The sequence below is a fragment of the Myodes glareolus genome, chromosome 14 (genome assembly GCF_982192425.1).
Source record: "Myodes glareolus chromosome 14, mMyoGla1.1, whole genome shotgun sequence".
In the NCBI taxonomy this organism is placed as follows: domain Eukaryota; kingdom Metazoa; phylum Chordata; class Mammalia; order Rodentia; family Cricetidae; genus Myodes; species Myodes glareolus.
Window position 1 is genome coordinate 50,261,269 of NC_142039.1, and position 12,769 is coordinate 50,274,037.

Consider the following 12,769-nt stretch of genomic DNA (forward strand, 5'->3'; position numbering starts at 1 on the left):
ATTTACCAATAAGACTCAGGAGTCAGAGGCTTGTGAAAACCTGCTAAGTCAGAGATTGAAGAGCAACTTGCTGATCATTACTCCTTGTCAGTGTTTCCAAAACTGTTCTTCCTTCTGCTCCAACAACCCCCCCAACAGAAGAAAAGAAAAGAAAAGAAAAAACCTGAGATGTTCAAAAAGTTCCTCCCTACTACCTGTGTATCTATCTGTCTTCCAAACGCCCTCTGACTCTCTATCATTACATTCTGTCAGCTTATTGCTGACTCTGCATCCTTACCCAAGGTTGATATTTTTAATTAAAGGAAATGCAAACTCAGATTTCACAGTGTTATTTATCCAGCACAATACAAGTTTGGTGAGAAAACAAAATTTATTTGGACATGGTCATTAAGGTTGTCACAGAATTTGACTATTACAGTTGCTTGTGGAGAAAAACACTAGTTTACAGAATCATAACTTCTGCAAGGAGAAAATATGGTAGTTCAAGGTAGCTGTCATGGCAGATAGATAGTTTGAGAGAAAGTAGTAAAATCCAGCTGTTAGAGGACCACACTGCCTGCTCCTGTCCCCAAGTCTAGCACAGTGATGGGCACACACCTGGTGACTGGAGGACAACAAAGAAAAGTAATATTAAAATGTGCATTAAGGACCAATCACTAGGAAAACTACAATAGGTGTCATCATCCACAGAAGTGTTTGCTATGATGTGTGCAGATTAAGACAAGTGATGGCAAGAGTTGAGGAGCCAGGAAAGCACAGTGTATATAGTTGGCATGGTTTGTCTCTGCAGTGTGAGGGGTGTTTATTAGGGTCACCTGAGAGAACTCTGTGGTTACCTTGTGGAATTTTTTGCCTCTTTTGTTGTTTTACATAACAGGGAACCAAAGCACTCTGTTGCCCTGAGATCTGGTAGAGGGCACAGATGAATGTCAGGAAAGGGGGAGACAAATGAGGGCATCAGAAGATCAGACAGCCAGGAGAAATGTGCCCTCACCTTAGAACATGGTTCTGCCATATGCCCATCCTCACAGAGTTACAGAGTTCTCAAGATGCTGAATTGGGAACTGTTCCTGACATAGTAATTGTGCCTATGGAGAGGAGAACCTGCCACAGAACAAGAGGCTATTGGTTTCATTGTGCCTGATGAAGAACAGGAAGGGGCGGTCTGCACAGAAAGCTAAGGCAGGTTCACGGTCACAGTCATAACTTATGATGGCCGAGGCTGCTGCAGCTTCAGTGCCTTCTTCATTGACCTCCACAACACTCTTGTGAACAAACTTGGACAGACGCAGGTTTTTCTCCGGAGACATTGCTGATGAATCAGCCTTGCTTCCTTGGAAGACATCCACCATTCTCAAGTGCTTAAACATGGACCCCATCTCATAATTCTCTTCCATTTTAAATTTTGGAAGGAGAACCTTTATATAAATTCTCTTCATATAGTATGGTTTGGTCCAGGCTGTTAACTTCTCAAAGGTGAGATTGTTTTCCACCTGACAAATCAGATTTAGAGACTGTCAGATTCACAGTTGAGGTCTTATTCAGAGTTTCAGAAGCACTTCCTGCTCAGACTCCTCCATCATCCCACATGAGGCACTGCCTCTTCACATGGCCAGACAGTATGAGTGTCCCACTGTCCTGCTAGTATGTGGCTTCCCTGATGGGTATGGAGGCCCATCACCCTGGGGGTAGAAAGACCTGGCCATCTTCTCCTAAACCCACTGGAAGGGAGGTCTATCCCGGGTTAGATTCTCTGCATTTTCTGGGCTGTGTGACTTAAATGTGAAATTTCTCAAAAGACTCCCATTGTGAATGCTTTCTCTTCAGCTCTTTGTACCTTTTTCTTAGGCATCAGGGGGTCTAGAAGAATGAAGGAAGTAGTTCCTGGAGGTTACCTATGAAGGACATTCTTGTGTCTTTGTCCCTTCTTATTTTTCTGCTTCCCGATTACTAAAAGGCTTATAATGTCTGCCAAGTGCCCCTGCCTCAATGGAACCATAAGATACAGACAGGTAACTTGAAATGAGCTCTCTGAATCCGTGAGCCTACATAAATCCTCCCTTCCTGTGTTATTTTTGTCAGACATCTTATCAGTGATGAAAATCTAACTAACACTAGAGAAGCCATGCCACGATTAGGGAGCTGAATGAGAAGAGCCAGGGAAGCTGTTCTGATTACAAAGACCCCTTAGATCTTTCACACTGCACTGCCCTCCACTAATAGGCTGGCTGACATATTGTGGGGTATCCAGCTGCAAGGAAGACCAAGAAGTCCCATAATGATCTGCCTGACTCTTCTGTCTGCAGCTGTCACTCCTCCCCTTCCACTTTGTTAGGTTAAAGTGCACTATTTTTTCTGTATATTTTATGTCCTATTATATTAAAATAAAATAATAACAAGGATCATGACAAAGTTCTATTTACAGAGGGGTGTTATTTTCCAAGCACTGTGCTACGTTTGCTGCCTGAGTTCCCCTCATTTCATCCTATCAGGTAGTGATCATCACATCACATTCTTCTGATGAAGATATAATATATGGCAAGGTCACACAACCCACAGTGGGAGTCTTGAACACACTTTGGTCCCAAAGCCTTGTGCCTGCACACAATTCGAAGCTCAGACTGTTAGTACTACCCACTCTCCATGAAGTTGCCAGAGTGAAAACATTAAGTTTTCTTCTTGGTGGGAGGTTACATATGCTGTGAATATGTTTTAGTAGCAACAGTTAATAAAGAAGCTGCCTTCTACCTGTGCAAGGCAGAAAAGTGTTAGGAGGGGAAACTAATCTAGAGGGTGGATGAAAGGAGGCAGAGTCAGGGAGATGCCATATAGCCTAAGAGGGGAAAGATGCAAGCTGCCAGTTGAAACCCTGCTAGTGGTCCATGAGCCTCATTGTACAATATAAAATAATGGAAATGGGGGTAATACTAGATGTAAGAACTAGCAAGCAATATGTTTAAGCTATTGGCCAAGCAGTATTGCAAATAATATAGATTTCTTTTATTATTTTAGGGCTGAGAGGATGAGAATGAACAAGCAGACTCCACCAACAAATTGGCGTCCCAACATGGGGCTGACTAAATCCATGTAAAACCTGAGAATTTACGGAAAGGATTCCTAGATCCCCCAACATCTTCTAATGAGAATAGACACTAGACTCTTCTAGAAGACATTTAGAGTGTCAAATAATACAAATTCTCCTGCCTCACCTGGCTGAGGTCCACACCATCATCTGGAAGGAGGACCACAAAGCTCAGCTCCATACTCTCATAGGGCATCACCAGCACCTGTGCCTGTACTTCCTTCACGTAGGCGTGGTTAAATGTGTCTTCCTGATGCATCATCTGCACTGGTCTTTTCTCACTCTGAACAGATGAATTCAGGACATAAAATACATTATGGAGAGAGGTCAAAAGATTTCCAAATGAGCTGAAGTTAATGCCAGGAGTGTTCTCATCACTCAGAATGAAAACACTAATCATGGTCCAGTGAACACTTAGTTAATGTCTTCCAGTCTCTTCCTGTTTTCATTAAAAAAAATAGTTGTTGTAAGCACATAGGTAACTGTAGTAGGATTCTACAGTGGTGATAAAGGCCTTGACCAAAACAGCATGGGTAGAAAAGGGGTCTTTCATCTTACAACTCTCAGGTCACATCCCTGAGGGAATTCTGAGCAGGATCTCAGGCAGAAGCCAGGGAGGAGTGCTGCTTATTTGCTTGTTCCCCACGAATTTCTTAGCCTGTTTTCATACACAGCTCATGACCTCCTGCCCAGGGTTGGCACTACCCACAATGGGATGGATCCACACCAATTATTAATTAAGAAATGTGCCCCATAGACTTGTCTCAAGGCCAATCTTATGAAGGCAGTTTCTCCATGAAGTGCCAGTCCTTCTCAAATGGCTCCGGTTTGTCTCCAGTTAACAAAACAGCAACCTAGCAGGGATTTACTTAGGAAACATCATGTGTTACCAGCAGGAGAAATGTGTCATTCAATTATTAATATTTTAAAGTCATAGTTTTGTCTATAATGTTCCACAAAGGCTCATGTTTCAAAGTCTTTGTCCACAGGTTCACACCTACTGAGATCTGGACAAAAACCGTAGCAGATAGGGCCTATTAGAGATAAGTTAGATTTTGGAGAGGGGCTGCCCCTGAAAAAAATTTGACAATGCAATCACTCTTTCTTTTGCTTCCTGACTGATGTGAGGTGACCAAACACCACATGCATTTTCACTGCATGTTGTACTGTACCACCAAAACCTGGAGTGATTTGACCAACTTACCCAGACCAAAACTTCTGGAACCATGAGCTACATTAAATAATTCCTAATTTAAGTTGATTATCTCAGATAGCTTGTTACTCTAAAGGAAAGATGGCTACCAACACACCAGAAATAGGATTTTTACCATTTATGATTTTCAGTCATTATACCTAAGGAAGCAGCATAATCAATTATAGATAACAGAAAAGTTTTCAGAAATTAGACTGGGATATTTTCAAAGCAGTGTAAATAATACTGCAGACAGATACATCCTCTCAGAAAACAGGCTCTTAACAGGAGCATACATGCTCAGAGATTTACCATATTTCACAGCCTTCAAACTCATCATAGATTAAAAGTTCCAGAGCACAGACACTGACAGGCATAGGTTGGCGCTACATCCTGACAGCCAATCAGAATGAATTAATTAAATTACTACAAGTTGGAGACCCTCTGAACACATCTCCATGTAGCTTTGTGATGCAATTATATTCTGATGATCCATCACAGGAAGAAAGTTCTTGTCAAATCTTTAAATGGTATAATGAACATTAAAAAGTTATTAGAGAGCATCTATATTAATTATATAAATTTTTAAATAAAAGAAGCCATGGTTTAAAGACTTTAAAGTACTCCTAATAAAAAAGGAAATGAACAGTTTAACATTGCAAAATTCTTTAAATTTCATTTGTTTAAAGATTGAGTAAACTATTCCAAACAGCAATTAAATATACTGCAATTAAAACTGAAATCACTGAAATTGAATCACTCTGTTTCATTGTTTACAGAGACCTGTAAATACTGCTTAATAATGATAAATCGGCCAATAGTTTAAATGTTAGTAATGTTTGTATATTCCTTTCTGCTATGCATCATGCTTCATGTATATTATACTAATATATCGTAAGCAGTTACATTTTGGCATTCTTGAACATAAGGAGAATTTAGGTTAGAATGAGCTAGAAGCTGAGGTCACATAAGAAGTTTTCAAAAGCAGTGATTGCCACCAAAAAAGATAAAAAATAATATAGGCAGTTAATGCTCTATATTTCAATCAGTTGTCTATGTTTTAACCTTTCATTCAGAAACATTAGTTTCTAATGGTCTTCTGTGCTTCCCTATTCTCTTTCTTTCTAGGCTGAAGATCAAGTCCAGCAACCCACAGGACTTTGAATCTGTGCTACTGAGCCCCTACACATTCACCATTATGCATTTCCATGCAAGTTCTTTGTAACACTGCCATGAACTTTTGTGTATTGTTACATACCTGGTTTATTTTAAAGGGCATTTCCCTTGTGAGTGTGTGTTCAAACGGTTGATGCCACTTTCCATTGAAGTATAAGGCATTGACAAGAACCAACCTCGTCTCTGAATCAACGGAGCCTCCTGACAGCAACTCTGGAATTTTCCCTTTTGAGAAAAAAAAGAGACTTCCTTCAGGTTCATTTTACACACATGCGAGAAATAAGTTGATGTGGCATCTGGGTAGATTCAAGAATCACAGTTCCAAATTTACTAAATTTCGTTAAAAAATGAAAAAAAAAAAACAAGATGCCAACATCCATGTATGACTGGAGATCATGTGCACCGAATGACCATCCTCAAGGTGAGTATGCTGAAGGACTTCGAAGTCTCTCAAGGAGAACAGGTTTGGAAAAAGCAGAAAAAGTGACTCCAGGATGGAGAACAAAGAAGCAGGAAATGTGGAAGGGGTCACAGGAGACTAATGTTTAACCTTGGATGCTGTTGTGGTTACCATCTTGACTGTCTGAATCAACTAAGAGACATGTCTCTGGGCAGGCCTGGGAAGACAATTCCCAGGAAAGTGACCTAAGGGGGACGATGCTCTCCAGAGTGGGCAATGCCTTCCTGTGCTGCCTGAGTAAAGGACTGAGGGAGAAGCAGCCTGCTTTTGCCTGCCTGCCTTCAGCCCTTGCTGGTGAGTGCATCTATGCCCTTTGTGCCCTGTGACTGCCAGTTTTAGCTGACACTGGGACTCAGTAATTTTGACCTTCATGTGGACAGAAACCAGTGGCTTTCGAGAATATTCTAGGTTTTCCATGCCAGCATAAGTCTGATAAGTTTTCCAGACTTAGAGACAATGGAATAGCTCTCAGATTCTCTAATTCTCCACATGTAGTTGGTCACTGTGGGATTATTCAGCCAAAATATTGTATGCCAATCTTTTAAATTCTATCTGTATTATATATCATTCTGTTCCTCTAGAGATCATGAAGTAATAAACTAATGTTAGATACAGAGTCTTATCTAGAATACCATGGCCATGCCCAATTCTAGCAGAGCACAACATATCAGAGACTCAAAGGCAGAAAGTAGTTTGCTGAATAGCTATTACTATTCTACACTCTCCATCACCGAAGCAAACGACATAGGCAAGAGAACAGATTCCCTTCTTCTGCATTAAGGGAGATCCTATCAATGGTCAAGAGAATCCTACTCATTTGTAATATCAAAAGTGTAGAAGAAGTAAAATTCTAGCAAAAAAAATGGGCAAATAATTGCGGAGCCTTTAAGAAAAGATTCTCATTATTATTGTTACTCTGTTAGCACAAATAGGAATGTACTTATTGGTATAGAGCTGTTTGGATGGTTTACATATCAGACAATGGTCTCAAAGATCTCTGAGTCCAATTCTCAAATATGTTATCTTTGAAATAAAAACAAATAAGGTTCAACCCAAATGAAAGGTTCTTTTAGGTCAATGTAACTGAGCAGCCCTGATGGAGTATTTTCAATGGAAATCAAGGCTGATTTCACCACATATAAGTGAGGGATCTGGGGTTCTGCTTAGGAAGTGGTCTCCTGTGCCTATATCTTGTAGACTACTTCCCACTTTCTCTTCTATCAGGTTCAAAGTGGTCAGATTAATGTTGATGTCTTTTATCCAATTGGACCTGAGTTTTGTGCATGGTGATAGATATGGATCTATTTTCATTCTTCTACAGGTTGACATCCAGTTATGCCAGCACCATTTGTTAAAGATGCTATCTTTCTTCCATTGTATAGCTTTAGCTCCCTTGTCAAAAATCAGGTGTTCATAAGTTTGTGGGTTAATACCCGGGTCTTCTATTCGATTCCATAGGTCGACTTCTCTGTTGTTATGCCAATACCAAGCTGTTTTCAATACTGTTGCTCTGTAATACAGTTTGAAGTCAGGGATGGTAATGCCTCCAGAGGTTCCTTTATTGTATAAGATTGTTTTGGCTATCCTGGGTTTTTTGTTTTGCCATAAGCAGAACCCCAGGAGCGCAGACAATAAGAGAAACAATAAATAAATGGGACCTACTGAAACTGAGAAGCTTCTGTAAAGCAAAGGACACTGTCAGTAAGACAAAAAGGCTACCTTCTGACTGGGAAAAGATCTTCACAAACCCTGCAACAGATAAAGGTCTGATCTCCAAAATATACAAAGAACTCAAGAAACTAGACACTAAAACTCTAATTAACCCAATTAAAAAATGGGGTACTGAACTGAACAGAGAATTCACTACAGATGAACTTCGAAGGGCTAAAAAGCACTTAAGGTCATGCTCAACCTCCTTAGCAATCAGGGAAAAGCAAATCAAAACAACTTTGAGATATCATCTTACACCTGTCAGAATAGCCAAACTCAAAAACACCAATGATAGCCTATGCTGGAGAGGATGTGGAATGAGGGGAACACTCATCCATTGTTGGTGGGAATGCAAACTTGTGCAGCCACTGTGGAAATCAGTGTGGCGGTTTCTCAGGAAACTGGGAGTCAACCAACCTCAGGACCCAGCAATTCCACTCTTGGGAATATACCCTAGAGATTCCTTAACATACTACAAAAGCATTTGTTCTACTATGTTCATAGCAGCACTATTTGTAATAGCCAGAACCTGGAAACAGCCTAGGTGCCCCTCAATAGAAGAATGGTTAAAAAAGGTGTGGAACATATACACATTAGAGTTTTACTCAGCGGTAAAAAACAATGACATCTTGAATTTTGCATGCAAATGGATGGAAATAGAAAACGCTTTACTGAGTGAGGTAAGCCAGACCCAAAAAGAGGAACATGGTATGTATTTACTCATAAGTGGATTCTAACCATAATTAAAGGTCTTTGAGCCTATTATTCGTGATCCTAGAGAAGCTAAATAAGAAGATGAACCTGATGAAGATTATTTAGCTATCCGCCAGGAGGTAGGAAACAGACAAGAGTCCCAGGTAACCTCGGGTGCATGGGGGGGTGGGAGGGTTGTCGGAAAGGGAGAGGGTTAGAGAGAAGGGAGTAGGGGAGGATTGGGGAAAGATCGGGGGACTGGGATGGGGGGAGGGAGGAAGGATGGATATGGGATCAGGCAAGTATATACCTCAACTAAGGGAATCATTTTAGGGTTTACAAGAGACTTGATTATAAAGGGGATCCCCGGTCCAAGGAGAGATCCCCAGATGGTTCTCTGGACAGAGGAGAGGGTGCCTGAACCGGTCTTGGCCCACAACCATACTGATGAATATTTTGCATGTCACCATAGAACCCTCATCTGGCGATGGATGGAGATGGAGGCGGAGAACCACGTTGGAACACTGGACCTAGCTCCCTAGGTCCAAATAAGAGGCAGAAGGAAAGAGAACGTGAGCAAAGAAGGCAAGGGCAGAGGAAACCTTCATCCGACGTTGGATGGCGATACAGATGGAGACCCATATTGGAACACCGAACTGAGCACTCCACGGTCCAAATGAGGAACAGAAAGATGAAGAAAATTAAAAAAGTAATCAGGACTGCGAGGGATGCGAGCACCCACTGATACAAGGGAACTGATATAATGAGAGTTCACCAAGGCCTGTTGGACTGGGACTGAACGAGGACGTGATCCAACCAGATTCTCTGAATGTGGCTGGCCCGGAGCCTTTTTGAAAAGCCATTGACAATGACACTGGGACTTGCTTCCTCTGCATATACTGGATTTTGGCGCTCCAGTCTGTTTGGACTCTCACCTTTCCTGGACCTGGAGGGAGAGGGGAGGAACTTGAACTTCCCACAGGGCAGGAAACCCTGACTGCTCTAGGGGATGGAGAGGGAGGAGGAGAGGGAGTGGGGGGAGTGGGAGGGTGTTGGGAGGAGGGGCTGAAATGGAAACTTTTATAATTTAATAAAAAAAAATAAGTGAGGGATCTGAGACAGGAAGGGTGGAATCAGAAGCAGGAATCCTCTTCAGACATAATGGTGGTGGGGGCCGGGGAAACACAGACCATAGGAAGAAGGAGCCCAGGGAAGACTTATTGAGTAAGAGCTCCACATGAATCTCCATAGTAGAGTCACATGACCGGCCAACACTGCAGACGACCCCTGTCTTATAATGTAAGCTGCTCGACTGGAAATCAAGCCCATGAGTTCTCATGACATTTGTATCATCCCTCTGCCCTGAATAAATATATAAATAACTCTATTTTTCAAAATTAAGTGTCTGAATAAAATCTCCATGATTTCACTGAGGTCTGAATTATACCACATATAATGATGTTAGTCTGAATCCCTTTGATTTCCTGAAATAACGTCTAGTCCATGGGGGGCGGAAAGGGAAGCTAAAAGAAAGAGGAGGGAGGGAAGAAGAGTGAAGGGTAGATAGTAAGGACAAGAATGTGAGGTGTAAAATAACTTGAAATTCTGACCTTCAGTCTGTTTGGAGACCCACGTGTTTATATGCTTCCTGGACTCCTCTGGAGCTTTGGCAAAGGACAGCTGCTCCAGCTCCGAGTGATAGAACTGAAGACAGGACTCCTTATAGGGCTTTGGAGAGAAAATGTTCAGGGAAATAACAATGCAAAATAAATTGTTAGCTAGCAAGCTTCCCAATCATCTGAATATAATGGCAAAGACCAAACATCTTCATTTACTAGGCCTTCGTAAGTGAGAATAATAAGACACAAATAAATGAAAATTACAAATAGTCAGGCTTGAAATATTTCAAGGTATAGTTTTAAAATTGTGACCTTCGGGCAAATTTACTGAATTTAGTTTCCTTGTGTAGCTTAGGTTGGCTTAAAACTCATGACCCTACTGTCTCATCATTCTAAAAGCAACTGTTATAAATATGGATCATCACATTCGCTAGAAATTGATTCTTAATTTTCTCAAGCACTCTAGGACCTTCAATAGAAATCTATAGCAACACATTTTTGAATTCAATTTTAATCATCCCACTGATACAACTTACTGGGGGTAATTCGCAAGAGTTCTCTGCGAAGATCCTATTGGCCATTCTAAGCAAGTACTTTCTGTCTGGCTTGTTCAGGGTACTGAGAAGACACTGGAAACCCCGATGAATGTCTTCCTCTGTGTTTAAACCAAGTGTCTGTAAATGAAAACAATGAAATAGTATGACATCAGTAATAAAGCATTTTGGTTGTAAAAAGAATTTGCAAGCTAAAGAGATGGTTACAGCAGTGACGTACATAAGGCTCTGATATAAGGAAGAGTTATAACAAAACAATTAAAAAGCAAGTATTAGCCTTCCTTTCCAATAAATAATTAGAAAATCTATTGCTCTAAAAAATGAATTCTATCTAAGAAACTGGTGTTTTAAATATTTTTGACATCTTTTTTCCCCCCAATAAAGTTTTTGGGCTAAATATAAGGCCTTAAACTTGCTCCAAGAGTCCTACAACTGAGTTGTAATTGCAGCACCCTCCTTCCATGGATTACACAAAAAACAAACAAATCTCATTTGGAACTAAGTTGTGCAGGTAACCTTGGACTTGTGATCATCCTGTCTCAGTCTCCTTAGAAGTTTGACTTAATCATGTGTGACCTATGACCTAGCATGAATCTATTTATGAACCATTTTCTAAGTGAAGTCTGGATAAAAATTTGAGATCTCTCCAAGAGATTTCTCATGAAAAATCATTGCCTGAAAGAAGTATTACTGGAGGAGATTCTCTTCCTTCCTTTTAGCTCCTTCCTCATGAAACAGAGTGCGGTATTCTGACCCTCCCTTCTCAGCAACTCTTAGGCAAGTGAAGCAGGTGTCAGGTGACAGGGAACTTACCTGAGATATCTGGACTGCAGTGTCTCCCTTCGCCCCCAAGAGGACCATAGCTAGAGCAGAGGAGATGCTCACGGGAGAGTAACATACATTTTTTGAAGGGTTGTTTTGACAAAGGATCTTTAAAAGGTGGATGGCAAAGGTGCCGTTTGCTTCAGACAGAGTGTTCATGATGCAGAGTCTGGAGGCAAAGGAGAAATGGTACTCAGCACAGCACTGATGATTCCCTGATCTGACTCAGGGAAATCTGGGACTCTACTCTTGGTTCTCATTTCAAAACTCCTAAGTACTTAATATTTCAAATTTAAGTTTTATCCTCAGTCACAGTCCTTCCAATTTTAAGGTTATTATCTAGGTGTGGTCACGGAAGAAGACCAAACTAGCATCTGTCCCATCTGCATATATAGAAGGTCAGATCATCAGGACTGCACACACAGAACACAGTTGAGAGAGGGGGACTCTGGAATCTTTTCATACAATCCAATTCTTCTGTCTGAAGATGGTGAAGTTGAAGATAAAGAGGAGGAGGAAGAGAAGAGGAAGGGAAGAAAAAAAACAGCTCTGTGTATCTAGGTCTTCTAGCCTGAATTCAGCTAAGCTGAATTCTGTGTGTCCCTGTGAAGACTCCTCTGAGATGTCCAGGTGTGCATTAGACAGTGTCTCCATGTTTTCAGTTGCTGCAGGAAAGACCCTGAAATGTTGAATGAGACCCTAAGACAATCTGGTGTCATCAGCTCTGCTGTGCAGCAGGGAACATCCACCTGCAGTGGCTGCTCAGGGGGCAATGATCAGCTAATTCCACCAAATCTGCTTCTTTGTTGAGCATACCTCAGTCCCAGGTAAATGGACATTTTGTCCAGACTAAATGGCTTCTCCTAACTTCCTAACAAAAATCTGAGTCCCTGCACATCCCATGACTATGCGCTCCCTGTCATATGGCCCTTGAGCACTGGAAGCTTGCCCCAGAGTGCTTTCTACTGTGTTAAAATGCAGATCACACATTCTAGGGAGATTCATAACATCACAACTCATACTTTTACCTTCTGCCTAGTCAGAAAAACATAGCATCTTGAGAGACTGCTCAGGTCATTTTATTCTTCCTCTAATTCCCCCAAAACTATTCAGGGAAGTTGGGGCTGCTTTGTTTCAATGACTTACTGTCTGGTCTTCTCTTCTGACATTTTTGCCACCCCTACACACTTGCCCATCCTTATGTCCCTTTATAATTAAATCTGAGTCCCCAAAGTGGTGTTTAATGCACTGAGAAGGTCATCTGCCCCATCACTATCAATGAGTTCAAGCTATTCAGTCATCTCTCCTTCAACGTCAGGGTCTCTGCTGTGTTAGTCTAATTCTCCTGCCTTGACCATTTCTTTCTTTACTCCTAAGTGCACTCCTTTCTCTTACTGATTGTTCTCCCCACCATGTAAGTTCTCTGAAGGAAAAGGAGATGTCTGGCACCCTGATGCTAAG

At 41.3% G+C, this 12,769-nt stretch overlaps 1 protein-coding gene across 1 annotated transcript; it reads right to left on the bottom strand.

The window, feature by feature from the left end:
* Positions 1–405: 405 nt before the first annotated feature.
* On the bottom strand, positions 406–11,467 carry LOC148119869 (serpin B9-like). Its single transcript, XM_087896703.1, has 6 exons — positions 11,300–11,467; positions 10,469–10,606; positions 9,924–10,041; positions 5,533–5,675; positions 3,210–3,365; positions 406–1,493 (listed from the first exon to the last, which is right to left on the bottom strand). Exons 1-6 carry the CDS (start codon positions 11,465–11,467, stop codon positions 1,089–1,091), a joined length of 1,128 nt encoding a protein of 375 aa, XP_087752829.1. The 3' UTR covers positions 406–1,088.
* Positions 11,468–12,769: the final 1,302 nt, after the last annotated feature.

Excerpts from the sequence above, each read along its gene's own strand:
- LOC148119869 (XM_087896703.1), bottom strand. The coding sequence starts at position 11,467 with ATGAACACTCTGTCTGAAGCAAACGGCACCTTTGCCATCCACCTTTTA. Across the intron at positions 10,607-11,299 it reads CTGCAGTCCAGATATCTCAG|ACACTTGGTTTAAACACAGA; the intron begins GTAAGTTCCCTG and ends TTTCATTTACAG. Across the intron at positions 5,676-9,923 it reads GGTCTCCAAACAGACTGAAG|GGAAAATTCCAGAGTTGCTG; the intron begins GTCAGAATTTCA and ends TTTTCTCAAAAG.